The sequence below is a fragment of the Poecilia reticulata genome, chromosome 15 (assembly GCF_904066995.2).
Source record: "Poecilia reticulata chromosome 15, P_reticulata-male-v2, whole genome shotgun sequence".
In the NCBI taxonomy this organism is placed as follows: domain Eukaryota; kingdom Metazoa; phylum Chordata; class Actinopteri; order Cyprinodontiformes; family Poeciliidae; genus Poecilia; species Poecilia reticulata.
Window position 1 is genome coordinate 31,230,865 of NC_088844.1, and position 20,611 is coordinate 31,251,475.

Here is a 20,611-nt window from a genome sequence, read left to right on the forward strand (position 1 = left end):
AAAGGTCAGCTGTGTCCTGTAGTAAAGGGTTGGTGTAATTATGAGACAGCCAGTAGGGGGAGCTCTGCTCAGCGTTTCTGTCCTCTGGACAGGAGGTTCTGATGGCTCCACAGCTGGACCCGCCTGTCCAGCCACAGCGCCTCCTGCAGGTCTCGGCTTCCCCACCCACCAACCTGAAAGATGTGCCGTCCCTTTAAATCTCCACAGTTTAACAGCATTTATTCTCAAAGGAAACAGTTTTTACATTAAACATGATTTTGGCATCATTGGTCTTCTACACCTGACAGGTGAGTCAACAAGGTGCGGAGATGCATTCAAGCACCCACAGAAACCAGGAGATTCCAGTTTTAGTCTCAGTTTGAAGACGAAGGACATTAAAATATAAATAAGAGTCAAAGTTCCAGTTTGTGCAGAATCAGCTCAGGATGAAGATGATGATGATGATGAAGGGAGTGTTGATCTGCTTCCTGCTGCAGCAGAACAGACTCGTCTTCATCAGCTGATCCTTCCTCAGCGGTCACGTGACGCCGCTGCTACTCATTCATTGGTCATCGCCTCCTGCTGCTCCTCCATTGGCTGGCTGCTGAAGCCGCTGTCCACCGTGGCGTCTGATTGGACAAAGACCAGGAAGTGAGGAACATTAAAGCATTTTAACGTATTAAGCTCTTTACTAGACCACGTTCTAACGTCTGTATGTTGTATTTCCAGCTGTGTGATTGATGTGAGCAACAGACAACCTTAATAAAGTTTTACCTCACTTTTCTCAGATCAGATTAATTTTTCCAGCTGCCTCCTCAGGACTCAGGTTTTAAAAATGACATCACTTCCTGTTTCAGAAACCTGGTTCTGGTTCCTTTTAACAACTAGAATTTATTTCCACTTATTTACTGTTGAACGTTTTGAACCTCTGACGCTGCTGCAGCCTTTATTGGTTCTGAAAATGGAAATAATTTATTCTCAATGCTAATGCTAACACTCATGCTGGCATATCTAACAGGATGAAATTAAAAACAACCTTTCAGCAAGTTTTATACCTATTTTTAATCAAAGCTTTAAAAAAATACAGTTTTTATTGATCCGTTTGAAATTCTGATGTTTTTATTGGCTGGAAGCAGAAAATAATCAGAATTTACAGAAAAGCTTAAAAACAATAATCGGTATAATGTTTCACTGAGATAAAACAACTTTTATTGACTTTTACTGCATTTTAAACATTTTAGCACGAAACAGTCTGATATGCTAACGCTTGTAGCACTAATGTTAGCGCTGTGCTAACATCCCATGATGATGGGATATGGACCTCCAGCGGCTAACCTGACCCATGCTAACTCTACCAATTCTAACACTACCAATGCTAACCTGACCCATGCTAATGCTACCAATGCTAACGCTACCAATGCTAACCCTGCAGCTGGTGGCTCCTTAGCGGAACCAGTCTGGGTCCCAACAGGATGGAGGTCAGTGCCTGGACTCTGAACATCATTCTGGGCCGTTTGGTTCTGGTTCTGTTTGGGTTCTGACCCATCAGACCTACCTGAGCTGTGCTTGTCGTCTCGCAGCTCCGTGTTCCTCAGCAGCCGGACTCCCTCTGTCAGACCAAGAGCCTGCAGCGCCTCCACCAGGCCTTCAACTGGACCTCCACCCAGCTGCAGCACAGAGACACACAGGTGGTGAACGGGTCAGAACCGGGTCAGTCAGAACCGGGTCAGGACCAGGTCTGGTACCTTGTAGTGCTGTAGCAGGTGCTGGCAGGGCGTGGCGCTGTCCTCGTACAGGTGCGTCAGCGTCATCATGCCCAGCTTCTCCGCCAGCTTCACCCAGGGAACGTCGCCGACGCTCAGCACCGCCACCAGCCGGCTCAGCGTCTCCTCGTCCAATCCCGACCGCTCGCCGTCTGCGGCAGCCAAACGTTAGGCGGGGTCACATGACACAGGCTACCTGCACAGGTGGGGGCACCGACCTTCGCTGCCAGTCCGGATCTTCTTGTCGGCGTGGCGACTGGGCTTGGGGCTCCGCCTGGAGGCCAGCAGGTTCCTCACCTGGAGCGACAGCGGCAGGTGAGACACGCCCACAGCCCCGCCCCGCCCCGCCGCCGGTGCTACGGCTCTTACCTTCTGACAGGTGGCCAGGTCCAGGGGGGTGTGGCCTCTGGCCCGCCTCTTCCGGCTGCCGATTGGTTCGTCTGGTTCTGCCTCCTCGTCTGACGAGCTGAAGTACAGCGGCTCGTCGTTCTCCATGGTCTTATCAGCACCTGAAAGCAGGAGAGATGCTCACAGGTCACCTTGTGAACCTGGTCCTCCAGGTGAACCTGGTCCTCCAGGTGAACCTGGTCCTCCAGGTGATCCTGGTGTTTCCTCACCTGCAGCGATCAGCATGGAGCAGAGTGTGGGGAACCCCAGGCTGGCTGCCAGGTGCAGCGGCGTGTTTCCTCCGAAGGTGCAGGTGTTGACTTCGGCCTTCAGCTGCAGAGCAGACGCGGCGTTAGCAGGTGTAGCCCAGGTGGAAACGAGCCCCGCCCCTTCCTGTTGGCTGCTTACCTCTGTGATGAGCGTGCAGGCCACTTTGAACAGGTTCTCTCTGACGGCCAGGTGCAGCGGCGTGTTCCCGCTCTTCAGCTCGGCAGCGTTGATCTTGGCTCCGCCCTCTACCAGCAGGCGGAGGCAGCGCTCGCCGTCCCTCCTGACGGCCAGGTGAAGCGGCTGCAGACCTGCGGACACACAGCTCCAGCTCAGCGCCTCGCCAACGCGTCAGGTTCAGCGCAGGCTCCGCCCCTCACCGTGGTAGTCCGGCGTGTTCACCAGGTGTGCGTGGCGTTCTCCCAGGTGGGCCAGCAGGAGGCGCAGCGTGGCCGTGTCTCCGGCCAGCGCAGCCAGGTGAAGCGGGCTGCGGCCATCTTTGTCCACCAGGGTGGGGTCGGCCCCCGCCCGCAGCAGCACCTCCAAGACCTTCAGCTGCCGCGTGATGACCGCCAGGTGGAGCGGCGTCTGAGGAGTGGGCGGAGTCAGGATGTCAGCTGACCACCAGGACTGGCGTAGCATAACTTGTGTAGCTAGCATAGCTAGATTAGCATAGGTAGCAGCTCCTAGCCAGTGTAGTTAATATGGCCAGAATACAAAGTGTAGCCTAGCTAGCCTAGCCTAGCGTAGCATAACTAGCCTAGCATAACTAGCCTAGCATAGCAGGCTACCTGCTGCAGGTGGTTGCAGGTGTTGAGCACGGCGTGCTGCTGGCTGCTCAGCAGCGTCTGGACCAGCTGCTGGATGACGGCCGTCTGCTGGTGGATGATGGCCAGGTGCAGCGGCCTGGTGGGACACTGCAGTTAGACGGGTCCGTCCGGACCAGAACCGGTTCGGGGGTGGTGGGACTCACGTGTCTCCGTTGGCGTCCTGGATGCCACACAGGTGTCTCTGCAGCGCCAGCAGGACGCGGGCGTCTCCGGTGCTGCAGTACTGCAGCAGGGCGGCGGCCGTCTGCCGGGCGCTCTGCGACGCCCGGCTGCTGAGGGAGGCGGCTGGGAGACACGGACCGGGTCAGAACCAGAACCATGGAACAGAACCTGAACCGGCCTCGTTCTGGTGCCACACACTCACCGATCCGAAGCAGCTGCTGCTGCACAGCGGAGCCTGGCTGGCCCTCGCCCTGCTGGGGGGCGGAGCCTGACGGCGGAGGGGCGGAGCCTGACATCTGGGCTCCTCCCCCTGCGGTGAAGCCTGTGAAGGCTCCGGTGTAGAAAGCTCCGCCTCCTGGTCCTCCGTTCATCTGGGAGAACTGGAAACCTGGAGAGAGACGAGCCGTTAGACACCAGAACCAGAACAGAACCAGGTCCGAGCATTGGACCCTCAAACGGTTCTGTTTCCTTCCTGTTTGGGTTCTGAAAGGTTCCTCTGAGTTCGTCCCACTCTGGGAATGAAAAGTGTTCTGACTCTGGTTCTGGTTCTGATCCGTCTCTCTGGGCCCCACCTGGTCCTCCGGGTCCTGATCCGAAGCCGCCGGCGCCGGGCCCTCCGTCGCGCCCTCGCCCTCCTCTCCAGGAGTCGTAGTGCGGCAGCGGCTTCTGCTTCTTCCTCAGGACTTCCTCTTTGTCTGAAACACAGCAGGCGTCATGGAAGCCGCGCTGTGGGCGGAGCTCGGTCTCCATGGTAACCAGGGCGGACTCACCTTGGACCTGCGGGACGTAGGTGAACTGCTTGGGGTCGCTGCTGTCGCCGGCCTTCTTGCGGCGCAGCTGCAGGAAGACGGTGACCGGCCGGTCGATCTCGGCGCTGTGGTACGGCGGCGTCTTGAACACGATGGCGTACTGCAGACAGGAAGTGACGCGCGTCACCATGCTGGTTTGACCTCTGACCTTCACAGGTTCTGATCTGTGACGCGTGGACTCAAAGTTCAGGGCTAAAATGTTCTAATGATTGATCATCAGATCTGTTTCAGGCAGCTGAAGGGCAGTTTGTGTAAAGTTTAGTGAAGGACAAACATACGGCAAATATAAAAAACTATAGAAATAAAAAGACCAGATTATTTCTGAAAAGGATTCAGACAAGACTTTCAAAGTAAAGCTCACAGAGTCTTTTCAGAATAAGGGTCTAGTTCTGCCAGCATAGAGGAGGAAGTGAAGGACATGATGAGAGATCATGTGACACCGATCAGCTCTTCGTTCTGTACGGAGCTCCGCTGGGGCCAAAAACCTGGTTAAAAATTTAACTGAATAAAACTGAAAATAAGAATTTTTTAAGGTTTAAAAATTATCTTCAGCTAATGTTCCGGGCCAGAGGCGGGGTCACCTGGACAGGTCACCTGGACAGGTCGCCAGTCTGTCGCAGGGCAACACAGGACACACAGCCACACTCACACCTAGGGGCAATTTAGACAGACCAGTTAACCTGACAGTCATGTTTCTGGACTGTGGGAGGAAACCGGAGTACCAGGAGAAAACCCACCATGCACAGGGAGAACATGGAGACTCCATGCAGAAAGACCGGGAATCGAACCCAGAACCTTCTTGCTGCAAGGCAACAGCTCTACCAACTGCACCACTGTGCTGCCCTTTATCAGCTTCAATTTTTTAAAATTTAAATTTGTTTTGTTAAATTATCAGTTTCAGTCTTTTTCTCAGGTGCATCATTTTTAAAATCTCAAATATGTTTTTTTTAAACTGTTTTTAGGGTTCCCTAAATGTTTTTGAGCCCAGCGTAGCTCCGTAGCTCCGGTTCCAACCTGCTTGTGGACGTCGGTTGGAGAGAAGTCCCCGAAGGCCTCCCAGCATCCGTCCTCGTCTTCCTCATAGAAACGGATCTCGATGTCGTCTGAGGAGACGGACAGGTGAGACTCAGAGAGACGGGTCCTTGGTCCACCAACGACCCGAGGACGAAGCGTCCCTCACCTTTCTGGACTTTGTCACACAGCAGGAAGATCTCGTCTCCTCCCAGCACCGATCCGCACGTCTTGTCCATGCGCGAGATCTTCAGGTTGGACGCGTTGGGAGACTCTGCAGGGGAAACGGGTCAGCGTGTGGCCAGCAGGGGGCGCCGTGTGCGAGTGGGAGTGAGACTCACTGCTGTCGTAGATGGGATTGGACACCACGGGTTTGAGCGCCCTGGTGAAGCCGCCGTTGCTGTCCTGCAGGAAGGCGGTGAAGCGGAGACGGACGATGTTCAGGTCCATCACCTTCCCCAGCTCCTTGGCCTCCTTCAAGATGGACGACTCCTCGCCGTCTGCAGGGACACGGAGGGACGTCAGAGACAACGGGGACGTCCTGATGGGCCGGGACCACGACCTCAGGTCAGCCTGGGGACTGTCCAGGTGAGTGTGTGTGTGTCTAGGTGTGTGTGTGTGTGTCCAGGTGTGTGTGTGTGTGTCCAGGTGAGTGTGTGTCCAGGTGAGTGTGTGTGTGTCCAGGTGAGTGTGTGTCCAGGTGTGTGTGTGTCCAGGTGTGTGTGTGTCCAGGTGTGCGTGTGTCCAGGTGTGCGTGTGTCCAGGTGTGCGTGTGTCCAGGTGTGTGTGTGTCCAGGTGTGTGTGTGTCCAGGTGAGTGTGTGTCCAGGTGTGCGTGTGTCCAGGTGTGTGTGTCCAGGTGTGTGTGTGTCCAGGTGTGCGTGTGTCCAGGTGTGTGTGTCCAGGTGTGTGTGTGTCCAGGTGTGTGTGTGTCCAGGTGTGCGTGTGTCCAGGTGTGTGTGTGTCCAGGTGTGTGTGTGTCCAGGTGTGTGTGTGTCCAGGTGTGTGTGTGTCCAGGTGTGTGTGTGTCCAGGTGTGCGTGTGTCCAGGTGTGTGTGTCCAGGTGTGTGTGTGTCCAGGTGTGCGTGTGTCCAGGTGTGCGTGTGTCCAGGTGTGTGTGTGTCCAGGTGTGTGTGTGTCCAGGTGTGTGTGTGTCCAGGTGTGTGTGTGTCCAGGTGAGTGTGTGTCCAGGTGAGTGTGCATGTATCCAGGTGTGTGCGTGTCCTGGTATGTGTGTGTCCAGGTGTGTGTACCTGTGAACGGACAGTGAGTTCCTTTCTGTCTCCGCCTCTCGTCTCGGAGCCGTCGGGTCAGAACCTCGACCACGCCCTTCTTGGTCACATGGAGGATTCCCAGGTTGCTGAACCTGCAGGAAGTGACATCATCACTGCAGCTGTGAGCGCTTCCTAGCAGGTTGTGGTTCTGTTTGGGTTCTGGTACTGACGAGGCGGTCAGGTCGTTGGGTCCGATGTCCAGGCTGCAGGTCCCGTTCTCGTTGCAGTGGCGTCCCACCAGGCTGTGAGCGTGGACCCGGGCCGGGTCGGTGTGGGTCACCAGCTGGACCTCCACCCGGGCGTGGCCCACGTAGTTGTTGATCTGCGGACCAGAACGTCGCCGGCGTCAACAGAACCGGAACCAGAACCAGAACCGGAGCGCAGGCTGGTTCTGATCGGCTGCTCACCTTCACGGTCGGGTAAGTCCGCCGGTTCTTCTCGCTGGACGCCCCCGGCAACCCGCCGTGGGACGGGCCCTCGCACTCGTAACGGAACCGGAACCCCCTCTGCAGCGGCAGAACCAGAACTGGGTCAGAGCAGAACCAGGTCCAACCAAACCCCACTGAGCATGTGCTGCAGGCCGAGTCATGTGACCTGCATCACTTCGGGGAATCACCTGCTCCTCTGGAACCTGAACGGTTTTCCAGCTTCACTCTGAGGTTCTGACAGCAGAACTTTAACATTTATTTTTATTAAACTTTAACATCCAGGAAACACGAACAGTTTCAGGTTTTAGGTTTCTCATCACTTTAATCCGCTTTCTGTGGTTTCATAGTCTAAATAATATTTCCTCAGATTAATAAACGGAATATTTAAAGCTAAAAATAATCTGCGAACTCTTTATTCTAGATGGTCACAAAGAGCTCAGAGAGAAATAATGACGTCATCAGCATCACGGCTGAAACAAACAGGTGTGGGCCGAACAGCCCTGGGGAACGCCAGGAACACAGCCTGAGGTATGGAAGGCAAGTAGGGACAAAATTCAACATATAAAAACATAACTAAAAATATAACAAAACGACTTAAAAGGCAAAATGTAAATGTTTTAAGAAAATATTTTAAACCTAATATGAGTTTATTAACATTATATTTCCAGAAAGCTTCTGTATGGAGGGCCAAAAGGGACAAAGTTTATTAAATAAATACATTGTTAATTAAATGTACAATGAAATATGTTTATGTTTAAATTAATCAGTGGACAATAAATGTATTAAACATGTAAATAAATAACTAAAATGAAAACAGATCCACATTAGCCCCGCCCCTCCATGGCTCTGGTCATGGCGTCATGGCGACGCTGCAGGAACAGGAACAATAATTTAATGAAACGGCTGAATATAAATGTAATTAATTATCTGCAGCATTAAAAACAGTTTATATTTTAATGATTTAATGAATTTATCGTAAAGCCTCGAGCTTCAAACCTTCAGATTCTGATTCAGGGATTTAAATGAAAATTAGTTTCATTGTCGTCGAGTCGTAAAGCTAAGCGCTGCTAAACGTAGCCTCAGGGGTCAAAGGTCAAACAACCCGGAGGTTCTTCTTCCTGTTTCTGGTCATCATTACAGAGGTTCTGATCAACCGGGTCAGAATTATTCTGTTTGACTGAAAAAGTCCTGGAACCGGACCAGAGGTCTGAGTTCAGACAGAACCAGAACTAGCAGGTTCTGCTCGTTGTGGGTCGGACTCACCTGTTTTGGTTCCTCGATGATCTGGACGTACGGACCGTGAGCTGCAACACAGAACAGAACCGGGTCAGAACCGCTGGCTGACTGACTCCCTGAAGCTTCTCTGGAAGGTTCTGGACTGCCTGGTGCCGGGTCGGCCACTGAACCACTGGAGGTTCTGGGACGGGTTGAACCGGCGGGTTCCAGGTATTAGAGAAGGGTTCTAGAAACGTAGGCTGGCTGCTGGGGCCGTGGTTCTGACCCGGAACAATCTGCCACATAGAACCAGAACCAGAGAGCAGAAGTGGTACCAGCAGCCAGTGGGTCTGGTACCAGATAGAGAGGGATCTGAAGAGTTCTGGGAACTCCTCCCTGTGGAACACCACGACTCCACTGACCCGGTCCAGTTGGTTCTGTTCTGGTCTGCCGGGCCTGCAGGAGATTTAGTGGGCGGGGCTAAAGCCAGAGCAGCTCACCTGTCTCAGGTATGTACGGCTCCGTCTTGATCTCCATCGGAGGAATGAAGTCATAGGGGAGGAAGTTTGCTAACTGCTGCAGAAGAAGAGACATCGGATCAGAACCATCAGAACCCGATCAGAACCTCCTGATGTCAGACAGGAACTCACCATGTTGTCGTCTCCGTAGTTCACGAACTGAGGTTCAGTCATCCTGCAGCAGAAACACAGTAAGACACGAGTGAGTGTGTGTTCTGGGTCGGCCCGGCAGAACCGTCTCAGAGTGAGTGTGTGTGTGAGTGAGTGTCTGAGTGTGTCTGTGTGTGTGTGAGTGTCTGAGTGTGTGTGTGTGAGTGTCTGAGTGTCTGAGTGTGTGTGTGAGTGTGTGTGAGTGTCTGAGTGTGTGTGTGTGTGTGTGTGTGTGAGTGTCTGTGTGAGTGTCTGAGTGTGTGTTCTGGGTTGGCCCGGCAGAACCGTCTCAGATCCAAATAAAAGCTAACAAACAGAGGCTCCCCCCTCCCCCGCCTGTTTCAGTCACTTCCTGGAAGCCGACTTCAGGAAAACCCCCAGAATCCCAGAGCAGAAAGGGGCGGGGCTTCCAGCCTGCTGATGATGTCACACTGCTGCTATGGCAACCAGAGAGGTCGGCACCAAGCAGGAAGAGCCAGAACCAGGAGGACAGACACTCTGACATCTTCAGAACCTCCAGGCCCGATGATGATGATGAACACAGTGAGGAAGAGGAGACACCAACCAGAACCAGAACCAGAACCTCCAGCAGCCAGAACCAGAACCAGAACCTCCAGCAGCCAGAAGAACCGAAGTTCTGTGTTTGTCTACTTCCTGTCTGGTGGTTTTTGACTTCCTGTCTCTCAGAGAAAAACCCGGCTGCCTGTGAGTCAGAACCGACCCAAGGCCCGGTTACCCCCCCTCTCCTCCCCCCCGGCGCAGGGACGGCCCCCAGCGCGGCGCCAGCCAATCAGAGCGCAGCGTGAGGACAGAAACCTGAAGGGGGAAGTCGGCAGGAATCCACGGCGGGAGATTTTACTGACGGTTTCTGTGAAACCCGTCACCGTGGCAACGCCTCTGCAGCACCCCGCGACCTCTGGTGACCCGGTTCTGGAGATCCAGGAAGGTTCTGATCATGATGCTGACCTCTGGTTGGTCACATGGGGCTCTACTGAGCATGCTCAGTCCATCGCTGCAGGACCAGCAGAACCCGGCGGGTTCTGGAGGTTCTGACCCGGGTAGGTGTGATGAAGATGTACCTGAGCGCTCCGGCCATGTCTGGAGGTGAGGAAGAGGAGGACTGGATCTTCCTCCTGCCGGGTTTTTCCTGCAGAACACAAACAGACATGATGAGAGTCAGGAGATCGGATCAGCGCCGGCCCAGAACCTCCACCTCTGGACCCGATAGGACCATCAACTGCTCAGCAGGTCCAGAACCTCTAGAACCTCCTGGTCCAGCCTGGAGCCAGAACCAATCTGAACCTGAGCCACTCTTGGACCAGGACCAGAACCAGAACCACCAGTCCAAAGACCAGGCAGGTTCTACAGCTCAACCGGGTCATGGAGAACGTTCTGCTGGGTCAGGACTTCCTTTTTCTCCCAGATTTCAAAATAAAAGGATTCCACAATAAAAACATCCGGGAGACATCTGGATATTTATGATAAAAATCTGAAATATTTTTTAATTATTTTACGTAAGAATAATCACAGACATCAAATCACAAAGCCATGTAAAATTAAAATCGATCAATAATCGATTTGATTTCGTCATTTTCCCAGAACCTCCTGAGAACAGAACCAGGATTACTGAAACCCAGCTGAAACCAGTAAATAGCTGACCCCATTTAAACGGGTTCGGCGCCAGTAGAACCGGGATTCTTTCATCCGAACCAGTGATTCTGGTTCAGCTTCGGTTCGAATAATTACCGGACTTTGAAGGTGGATTCAACGGATTTTTGAGACCAGCCTCGCGTTTTAGCTCAGATTTAGACTCCAATTTAAACCCGTCCGGGCCGTTTTGACCCAGTTAGAACCAAGTTGGTTCCGTTTAGTAGTAAAAATGTGAGTTTTTACCTGCTTTCTTCCTTCGCTCTGACTGTCCGCTTCTGTTCGCAAAAACTCCCCAACTGAACCCAGAAGTGTCAAACTGGCGCACGAGGAGGACGGGGGACTTCCGGTTCGGGATTTTCAAACTCAAACCTGCGATGTGTTTTTGTTTCTGCGCTGCTTTTTGTCTGTTGCTCGTTTGAGTAGCAGGTGGAGGACAGCTGGTCCTCCACTGCTGTCCTCCAGGGACACTGTCCCACCTCCTGCAGTGGCTCCCGGGGACGGGTTTGCTCCTCCGCCGGGCCTCCGGTTCTCCAGAGTTCTGTTGAAAAACCGATCTGTTGGTTCTGCTGAGTTGGACCGGAGACGCATGGACTACAGAGGACCTGCAGGACTCGTTCTGGACACCGCTGTCCTTCAGGGACTCAAACAGTAAAGTTATTTCCTGAAGTTCGGCCACGTTTACTGGTTTTATTTTGAAGCAACAAACGGGATCGGAAATTCTTGTCCCTCTCTTTTGCTTCGGCTTGACGCAGCTCAGACCCGTTGTCATGGTGACCCCAGGCTGTCAGTGGAGTCGGAAATCCCCGAACCTGCAGGGGAATTCCGGAGCCACGGCGGGAACACGGCCAGCTGATTGGTGGGAACACGAGTTTAAGTCCCGCCCCCCGATGAAAGAACAAGTGGAGAAAACGATTGAAATAAGCATCATAAAAAGGATTTAAGGCAAATTAGTAGAGAACAAATAGATTTTTATACTTTTATGCAATAATTAAAAATAAACTTCACATTTAAAGACGGTGCTTCTAAGATTTTAATTAAAATGACTAAACAAAATTGATGCACTTAAATCTTCTTTTATTCTGAGAATAATCCTGATTGCTTCAGTTTGAACATGTCCCAAACTTTCAGAGGCTGCAGTGGCGCAACAAAACGAGAGAAAACAACCGGAAGTGGTTTATTTGTGCTTTATTGAACTTCCTGTTCTCACAAAAAGCTAAACCAACCCCTGAATGCAGAAGAGCAGCTTCAGTTGAAGGAGTCAGATCAGAAACAATCATTTTGTGCAGCATAAACAAATTGCCCCAAGCTTTCACAAGGCGCCGACAGGGGGAGCCACCTGCGTTTGCATAGATTATTACAGGAAACTGAAAGTGCAGAAACAGAAGAAATGAACAGAACTTAAGATCAGGATGAGAAAAATAAAAAGACTTTCCGTCCACAGAGGAACTGAACCTGAGGGAGAATTTTATAGACTAATAATTTTACACATTAACTGCAGATTGTGTCATTACTGCGTCTCTGAGAAAAAAAACATCTAAATATGAACGACTTTAGTTGGATCAGCTGATCTTAACAGCTTACATTCATTGTAAATCTTAAGATTTAATTTGTTTACTATCAAATTAAATATCTTCAATAACACAAATCTGACTAAAACATAAAATATAGAAGTAATGAACAGAAGTTCAGTTGTCATAAACATTGTTTGCATATTGCTTATTAATTTGCCACCATTAAGCACGACTCGTCTTTTCAAAATGCTAATTAGGATGTTGATTTTTAGAGGTTAAAAATCATCCATAATAATAACAGTAAGATGCTAAACGCTCCGCGTAGCCTAGAAATGATGACGTATCGGGTGCTGACATGTTGGTCTGGGGCCCATAGAGAAGATCTGCTCAGGGCCCCAAAAAGGCTTGGGCCGCCCCTGGAAAATGTGCAACGTCACTTTGGTAAAGTTGATTAAAATAAATCTGTTTTCAGATGATTTTTGAAAATAAAATCTAGTTTTATGTTAAATTTTTAAATATTTTGTTGTAAAATGTAGAAAAAAGCAGCAGCTTTCAGGGCGATCTTTGGTCAAAACACATTCATGATCAGACAGATGGGAACCCGGTTCTGGTCGGGTTCTGTCCTCTACTGGAAGGTTCAGGAGGTTTTGGATTTCAGGGTTTCCTCTAAGCCCGGTGGTCGGCGCCGAGGCGGCCCACTGGGTTTTTGTATTAAAAGATGTTAAGTAGACAGGAAAAGTAAAAATATCACTGGGTAATTATGGGAAAACATCGCCAGTGAACTGCTATATAAACCTGACCTAGATTTCACTAAATCTAACACAGAAGCTGTTAGAGCTGCTGATGTTTTTAGGAAAGGGACCCCTAAAGCAAATTCTGCTCCGACCCTGTATTATGTTAAACCCGCTGCTAATGTAACGTTAGTAGCTCTTTCATTTTGTGTCTGTTGAGTTTTTAACAAGGAAACACAGGAACCATTTTGGTTGGTCGAGTTTTTCAGATGTCCGGTGGCGTCGCGCATTAACTCTGTCTGACTAAGTGGACAAAGAATTTGATACGGTTTGGTGCTTAATGTAAACGGAAAAATAATATAAATCAGCGTGATGCGTGACTGCGAGGAGAGCAAAAGCTCCTCACCGGGTTAAACCTGCACGACGACTGATTAGCGCTGGGTCGTTAGCCGCTAACGCACCGGCTAACCGGGAACACAGACCTAAACTTTACCGGGAAGACAGGACCAAACGCTGGGCAGCGTGTTGAGATGGAAACGCCGCGTAATGTTTTGTTCACAAATATCCATCATTCTCACCTCAAAGCTCCTCTGAAAGCGAGACTACAAGTTATTCCTGCGGTTCACGTAGAGCTGCAACCAGAGCTAAACAGAGCTAACAGGGCTAACCAGAGCTAAACAAAGCTAACAGGGCTAACCTGAGCTAACAGGGCTAACCAGAGCTAACCCGAGCTAACAGGGCTAACTAGAGCTAACCCGAGCTAACAGGGCTAACAGGGCTAAGTAGAGCTAACGCGGTGGGTTTAAACTCTTACCTTAATCAATAACTCCTCATAACTAATCATAATTCCTCGCAGGGAGCTGATGTAAATATCCATAGCGGTCAGCCTGTGTCCATGAAAGGAGGCGCGGGATCCGCTAACTTAATCCAGCTACGGCAGGTCGCGAGGTGATTGGTCCGCGCGCTGCCGGCTTTAAATGCATAAACTATAAACACATCTTCTATAACCATATCTTTTAGGAATAAATCTGCTCCGGTAGTGAAACGCTGAGTAACAGAAACGTTCGCAATCCGGCTTTAAAAAAATAAAGACGATTTTTTTTTCCTTAACAACAAAAAAAGAAAAATCAAGAAAGGCTTAGCCTGGCGGTGGCGCTAGTAAAGCATGGCGGCCGCCAGGCCTATAATACACTGGGGGAAACCCTGGAGTTGATATTGGTACCAGAACCGGGCTTCAGAGTCTAAGCAGCAGAATTTAAATCGGAGGAGAGAGAATCATCTGGAGGAGCCAAGAACCCGACCAGAACCAGAACCAGAACCTTTAACCGGGTTGATTAAAGTAACAGAAACGTAAACGAGGTGTATGTAAACATGTGACCAGAACCATGTGGAGGTCCAGTAGAACCAGACAATGGTTCTGACCCGGTCCATCTGACTGCAGCAGAACTTTTATTCTGCCAGAGGGCTTTTATTTTGGAAGGAACTTCCTGGTTCTGTCCATCAGAACAACCCGGAGTCGGAGTCAAGGCGTTCCCTGATCCGACCCGGTCCACATGGTTCTGATCCATCTGAAGGCCTCAGTGAGCGGCTCTACGGTCCGGTGGGCTGTGAGGAAGAGGAGCGATGAAGCAGCAGGAGCGCCAAGGGAGGCGGGTAGCGTCTGGAACCAGAACCAGAACCAGAACCTTATGTGAAGATGAGCCCAGAGTCGCTGTAAACCTTGAAGATCTTCTCGATGGCGTTGACGTACGCCGCCGTCCGCAGGTCCAGACCCAGCTGGTACCGGCTGGTCGTCTGCATGATTTGCTGCAGGAAACAAGATTTTCAGAATAAAAGCTCCGTCCACCAGAGGGCGCCGGGACTCAAATGATGCCGCTGTGTGTGTGTTACCCTGGCAGAGCGCTCCATGGTGTAGGCCAGGCCCGAGTGGACGATGTCCTTCTCAGACGCTCCCTGCAGCAGAACAGGACAGGTCAGCACCGAGGAAGAGGAGGACGAGGAAGATGCTCGTTTGTCCCTGAGGTTCAGACGCGTGTCCAGGTCTCGGCCAATCAGAGGCGGGACTCCCCTCTGATTGGCTGTGGTAAAGGTGTTCCTGTGTGTGGGCGGGACTTTCTGCTGTACCAGCAGGTTCCTCTGTGTGGCGCTGCTGAGACCTGAAGCGTTCAGGCTGCTGACCGAGCAACGACTGCGGGTGTGTTTAGATCTGGCACACACTTTCTGAGGGGTGTGAATACTTTCTGAGGGGTGTGAATACTTTCTGCTGGGTGTGAATACTTTCTGCTGGGTGTGAATACTTTCTGCTGGGTGTGAATACTTTCTGCTGGGTGTGAATACTTTCTGAGGGGTGTGAATACTTTCTGCTGGGTGTGAATACTTTCTGCTGGGTGTGAATACTTTCTGCGGGGTGTGAATACTTTCTGCTGGGTGTGAATACTTTCTGCTGGGTGTGAATACTTTCTGCGGGGTGTGAATACTTTCTGCTGGGTGTGAATACTTTCTGCTGGGTGTGAATACTTACGGAGATCCGGTCCTGGAACTCAGAGGTGGGAACGACTGGAATGGAGCCGTTCAGTTTTCCAAACTTCCTCTCCAGACTCTCCTGGACGGACACTGAGGAGAAACGGGTCGGTCAGAACCAGAACCACCATGATGATGATGATGAAGAAGAGCGTGGCGCTGACTCAGCAGGTGGTAGTTCGAATCCCTCTCGTACTTGAAGGTGAGCCGGCCGTAGCTCACGTGGTTCAGGTTCTTCAGCCACTCAAAGTACGACACGGTGACGCCCCCCGCGTTCAGGTACATGTCCTGGGTACGACACCGCAGCTCAGACCAGAACCAGAACCAGAACCAAAAACCAGAACAGAACCAGACCCCCCACTGACCGGGATCACCAGCATGTTCCTCTCCAGGAAGATCCGGTCCGCCTCAGGCGTGGTCGGCCCGTTGGCTCCCTCTGCAATGATCTGTCAGAACCAGAGAGAAACCGGGTCAGAACCAGGTTTCTGACCCGGTTAAATCCAAAACTTGTCAAGTTTTGGATTTAAACCCAGAGAAACTTTTGGATCCGACCCAGAAGAACAGCTGACCTCCAGCGTCAGACGGGTTTATCAGAACTCCAACAGAACCTCCAGTGAACCACTGACTAACCAGAACCAGGCCCGGTCCAAACCCAGTCATTTCCAACATAATCTAAATAAACGTTCAACAGGTTCAACCCTCAACTCCCTCATGTTTCTCCATGTCCTGTTAAATAAACCCAAATATTGCTGTTCATTTTTTACAGTGTAACTATTTTTTTAATTACTATGTTTTAATATTTATGGGAAAAATCAGTAAAACGGTCATTTCCCTTTAAAACAGGAAACCTGCAGCTACAGCGTCAGAACCAGACGGACCAGAATCCAGTCGGCCTGTGGCCCGGTTCTGCCGGTACCTTGGCCTTGACGCGGTGCGCGTTGCGCTGCGTCAGCTGCTTCTCGCTGGCGGCGGGGATCAGGATGTCGCAGTCGGCCTCCAGCAGGCTGCCTTCGTACGGCGTTGAGTCCGGGAACCCCACGATGGTCCCGTTGGCCTGGAGACGGGAGCAGCGTTAGGGCGCGGTTCTGGACCAGAGCGCGGCCTGCGGGGGGCGCCACCCACCAGCTTGTAGTCCTCCAGCTGCTTGGGGTCGATGCCGCGCGGGTTCCAGATGCTGCCGTCCATCTCGGCCACGCCCACACACCTGGCGCCGAAGCGGTGCAGGTAGCGCATGGAGTGGAGGCCCACGTTCCCGAAGCCCTGCGAGCAGAGGAGCAGCTGATTGGCTCAGAGCGGAGACGCCGGACCACCGGGCCGGGCGGTGCCGGCCGTACCTGGATGACGAAGGTCTTGTCCTGGAAGCCCGGCGCCAGCCCGACCCGGTTCATGACGGACGCGTCGTTGATGAAGTTCTCGATGCCGTGGAAAACGCCGCGGCCCGTCGCAGAGATCCGGCCGTGGATCCCGCCCTGGCTGATGGGCTTCCCCGTCACGCAGGCGTGGGCGTTGATGTCCTGAGGAGGGGCAGACGGGTCAGAACCAGGGTCGGGTCAGAACCAGGGTCGGGTCAGTTGGTTCCGGCCCAGACTCACGTAGTGTCCCATGGTCGTGGCGAAGGTATCGGCGATCCATGACATCTCCCGCTCCCCGGTGCTCATGTCCGGAGCCGGAACGTCAATACCGGGCCCTGCAGAACCACACGGAGGGTCAGAACCAGCCGGGTCGGACAGAACTACTGACCCCGTCTGTGAGGTGGGCGGGGCTTATGAACAGGAAGTTGGCTTCCTCACCGATGAATCCCTTCTTGGCGAGCTCGATGGTGAACCGCCTGGTGATTTTCTCCAGCTCACTGTCCTGGAAACGGAGATTGGACCAGAGGAAGGTTCTGAATGGTTCTGGTCCAGATTAACCCGTCCAGAATCCTGATTAAGACATCCTGTTTGTCTGTAACTAACAGTTCGCTTACTTAGTAACGATCGATTAAGGAATAAACATGTTTATTGAATTAAATAATTTCTCTAGTGAACATTTGCTCTAAGGATAAATTATTGATTAACTGATTAATAAGTGGAACAAAAGGTGATTAATAGATTATTTTCCAGAATATGAAACAAAAACTAAAAATGTTTTTAAATTTAATATAAAATGTTTGTTCAGTTTTGGGTCTCTAGAGTCTCTAAGTTCCAATCGATCACCGATCAATCCATCGATTTTAATATCCGACTCTCTGGTTCTTTCTGCTCTGCTGCAGCGCCCCCTGCTGTGCATCTGAACCGGTCCAGTGGGTTTATTCAGCGTCTCCACAGTGGAACTGGTTGGACTGGACCAGAACCGGGCTGTTCCGACCCGCCCTGACCCAGACATGCCTTGGTTTAGCTTGTGGGTGGCCCGGTTCTGTACTGGTTCTGGAGGAAGATTCTCCATCAGACTACAACTGGTACCACTGAGCTGGAGTCCAGAACCAGTTCAGAACCTCCAGGTCGGTTCTGTCTTCAGCAATGTGTTGTTTTTATTAAGTGGGTCCAGGGGGCCCAGAGTGGGTCCTGGAGGCCCTGAGTGGGTCCAGGAGGCCCAAGGTGGGTCCAGGGGGCCCAGGGTGGGTCCAGGAGGCCCAGAGTGGGTCCAGGGGGCCCAAAGTGGGTCCAGGAGGCCCAGTGTGGGTCCAGGGGGCCCAGTGTGGGTCCAGGGGGCCCAGTGTGGGTCCAGGGGGCCCAGGGTGGGTCCAGGAGGCCCAGAGTGGGTCCAGGAGGCCCAGGGTGGGTCCAGGGGGCCCAAAGTGGGTCCAGGAGGCCCAAGGTGGGTCCAGGGGGCCCAAAGTGGGTCCAGGGGGCCCAGTGTGGGTCCAGGGGGCCCAGTGTGGGTCCAGGGGGCCCAAAGTGGGTCCAGGGGGCCCAGTGTGGGTCCAGGGGGCCCAGGGTGGGTCCAGGAGGCCCAAGGTGGGTCCAGGAGGCCCAAGGTGGGTCCAGGGGGCCCAAAGTGGGTCCAGGGGGCCCAGTGTGGGTCCAGGGGGCCCAGTGTGGGTCCAGGGGGCCCAGGGTGGGTCCAGGGGGCCCAGTGTGGGTCCAGGGGGCCCAGGGTGGGTCCAGGAGGCCCAGAGTGGGTCCAGGAGGCCCAGGGTGGGTCCAGGGGGCCCAAGGTGGGTCCAGGGGGCCCAGGGTGGGTCCAGGAGGCCCAGAGTGGGTCCAGGGGGCCCAAAGTGGGTCCAGGGGGCCCAAAGTGGGTCCACGGGGCCCAGGGTGGGTCCAGGAGGCCCAGAGTGGGTCCAGGGGGCCCAAAGTGGGTCCAGGGGGCCCAGTGTGGGTCCAGGGGGCCCAGTGTGGGTCCAGGGGGCCCAGGGTGGGTCCAGGGGGCCCAGAGTGGGTCCAGGGGGCCCAAAGTGGGTCCAGGAGGCCCAGAGTGGGTCCAGGAGGCCCAAAGTGGGTCCAGGAGGCCCACGGTGGGTCCAGGAGGCCCGGCATCCAGCATGTTTTAGTCTCTCCCTGGTTTAACGGACCAAATGAGGCTCGTTAGAGGCCTCAGGGGAACATCGACAAGCTGAAAAGGTTGTTAAACCAGGAAGAGAACTAAAATGTGCATGATCCCGGCCCTCCAGGACCGGTTCCCCTCTGACCCAACGACACGCTTCATCATAATCATAATATAATAGGGGCTGCACCGTGGTGCAGTGGGTGGCACTGTTGCAGCAGAAGGTCGTGGGTTTGATTCCCGGCCCGGGTCTTTCTCCGGGTTCCTCCCAGTTCAGAAACATGTCAGGTTAACTGGCCTCTCTAAGCTCTCCCTACGTGTGTCTCTGTGTTGCCCTGCGATGGACTGGACCCGTCCAGGTGACCCGTCCAGGTGACCCGACCAGGTGAGCCGTCCAGGTGACTCCGCCTCTCGCTGCAGGCCTTTTGTTTTGTTACTTCAGTAATAAACGGGATTCGGGTCACTTTCTTTAATATTTAGTCAAGTTTAAATCTGATCTGCCTGTTCAGTGAAAAGCTCTGAATAAACGATTATTATTGATTATTAATCAGTTTAACTTTTTATCACAGCTGGAAAATTTATCCTGATTACAAATTAATTAATAATCAAAGCCCGGTTCTGTTTCTGCTCCAGAACCGACCCAGACTCCGTTTCTCCTTCAGAGCCGGTCTGTAACGTCTGTTTGACTGAAAAACACCAGAACGTAAACGGTACCGGTCCGGTTCTGTCAGAACCCGGTCGGTCGCTCGGACCTGCTCACCGTGTAGTTCTTGGTGTTGATCTTCACTCCAGCTTTGGCTCCACCGAACGGAACATCTGGAACAGCAGGCGGTTCTGGTTAGGCCCGGTTCAGGTCCGGTCTGTGTGAGTGTGTGTGTGTGTGGTACCGACCCACGATGGCGCACTTGTAGGTCATCAGGGAGGCGAGAGCCTTGACCTCGTCCACAGACACCTCGGTGCTGTACCGGATCCCTGAAACAGAACCAGAACCGGTTTCTACTGGAACCAGAACCATCCCTCCTGTGTGACCTTTGACCTGCTGGTTCTGCACTCTGTCCTGGCTGACAGGGTTCCTTTAGGCTGAACGGTACCAGCCTGCAAGTTCTGGTTCTGATTGATCTGTTTGGGTTTTAATACACAGGACTCAGAACCAGACTGGACCGGACCCAGTGGTTCTGCTGGTCCTTGCTGTTTTCTTCAGTGTTGCTCTTTCATTGTGAAAAAATGACCTTAAAATAATGAAACGTGTAACAATAAACAAAGATCATATTTATATCCATATTTAAAGCAAATCTGAACTTTTCAGGATGAATTTAACCAGCAGCGGGGATCGTTTATCATCATTATGATTCATATTTAAACTTCCTCCTCCTGCAGCTGGACTCTGCTCTACATGCTGGTCCGGTCCGGTCCGGTTCGGATCTCACCTCCCTTGCAGGGCGTCCGGTGCTGGCTGTGCTGAGCCCGGTAGCCCTCGATCACCTCCCACTCGCCGCTGTCCCTCCGGATCGGGAAGCAGACGCTCAGGACGTGGTTACACGGCTTGATGATCCGCAGGATCCCGCGGACTCTCTTCCGCTTCTGCTCCGGGGTCTCCCGGGTCCTCAGGTCCTCCACCAGCTTATCCTCCACGATCGCGGCTCCGCGGTCGAAGAAGCCCTCCACCATGGTGAAAAAGTTCGGGTCGTCGCCCCGGGCTGCGGCCTGGCTGTAGCCGCGGTACCGCAGCAGCGAGGCGGACGCCGGCAGCGCCGAGTCGGCGGCGGAGGCCAGGATACCGCCCGCTCCCCGGGTCAACAGTTCTCCCAGGTTTCGGTACATTTTGCGGGTGAGCTGGTGGAAGGAGGTCCAGGAAATGGAGCCGCCGAAGCGGAGAGTCTGCCCCGGCAGCGGCGGCTCCTCCTTCCCGCCGCCCCTTCCTGTCAGCAGCCGCCGCGAGCCA

General features: G+C 52.8%; 2 protein-coding genes across 5 annotated transcripts; both read right to left on the bottom strand.

Annotated features, from left to right (window-relative positions):
* Window positions 1-202: 202 nt before the first annotated feature.
* On the bottom strand, window positions 203-13,596 carry nfkb2 (nuclear factor of kappa light polypeptide gene enhancer in B-cells 2 (p49/p100)). 4 transcript variants are annotated; one of them, XM_008430491.3, is made up of 24 exons: window positions 13,499-13,596; window positions 9,872-9,939; window positions 8,775-8,817; window positions 8,625-8,697; window positions 8,173-8,213; window positions 6,889-6,987; window positions 6,652-6,803; window positions 6,461-6,573; window positions 5,550-5,708; window positions 5,378-5,482; window positions 5,212-5,300; window positions 4,159-4,297; window positions 3,961-4,083; window positions 3,591-3,776; window positions 3,370-3,511; window positions 3,188-3,302; window positions 2,777-2,984; window positions 2,538-2,707; window positions 2,360-2,462; window positions 2,112-2,251; window positions 1,961-2,039; window positions 1,725-1,894; window positions 1,535-1,646; window positions 203-608 (listed from the first exon to the last, which is right to left on the bottom strand). In XM_008430491.3, the coding sequence occupies exons 1-24, from the start codon at window positions 13,559-13,561 to the stop codon at window positions 538-540; spliced, it is 2,763 nt and encodes a 920-aa protein (XP_008428713.2). In that variant the 5' UTR covers window positions 13,562-13,596; the 3' UTR covers window positions 203-537. The 4 variants fall into 4 exon arrangements, with proteins under 4 accessions (XP_008428713.2, XP_008428712.2, XP_081472643.1 ...); XM_008430490.3 differs by having other exon boundaries at window positions 8,625-8,700; XM_081616517.1 differs by lacking the exon at window positions 13,499-13,596 and adding an exon at window positions 10,686-10,820.
* On the bottom strand, window positions 11,611-20,490 carry LOC103477390 (glutamate dehydrogenase, mitochondrial). Its single transcript, XM_008430482.3, has 13 exons — window positions 20,097-20,490; window positions 19,561-19,641; window positions 19,430-19,485; window positions 16,995-17,058; window positions 16,797-16,891; window positions 16,539-16,718; window positions 16,327-16,464; window positions 16,121-16,258; window positions 15,570-15,650; window positions 15,369-15,492; window positions 15,206-15,297; window positions 14,575-14,637; window positions 11,611-14,490 (listed from the first exon to the last, which is right to left on the bottom strand). The coding sequence occupies exons 1-13, from the start codon at window positions 20,488-20,490 to the stop codon at window positions 14,371-14,373; spliced, it is 1,626 nt and encodes a 541-aa protein (XP_008428704.1). The 3' UTR covers window positions 11,611-14,370.
* Between the last annotated feature and the right edge of the window lie 121 nt (window positions 20,491-20,611).

Excerpts from the sequence above, each read along its gene's own strand:
- nfkb2 (XM_008430490.3), bottom strand. The coding sequence starts at position 13,561 with ATGGATATTTACATCAGCTCCCTGCGAGGAATTATGATTAGTTATGAG. Across the intron at positions 9,940-13,498 it reads ATGAGGAGTTATTGATTAAG|GAAAAACCCGGCAGGAGGAA; the intron begins GTAAGAGTTTAA and ends TGTGTTCTGCAG. Across the intron at positions 2,708-2,776 it reads GAACACGCCGGACTACCACG|GTCTGCAGCCGCTTCACCTG; the intron begins GTGAGGGGCGGA and ends GTGTGTCCGCAG.
- LOC103477390 (XM_008430482.3), bottom strand. The coding sequence starts at position 20,490 with ATGTACCGAAACCTGGGAGAACTGTTGACCCGGGGAGCGGGCGGTATC. Across the intron at positions 15,493-15,569 it reads GGAACATGCTGGTGATCCCG|GACATGTACCTGAACGCGGG; the intron begins GTCAGTGGGGGG and ends TGTCGTACCCAG. Across the intron at positions 14,491-14,574 it reads CCATGGAGCGCTCTGCCAGG|CAAATCATGCAGACGACCAG; the intron begins GTAACACACACA and ends TGTTTCCTGCAG.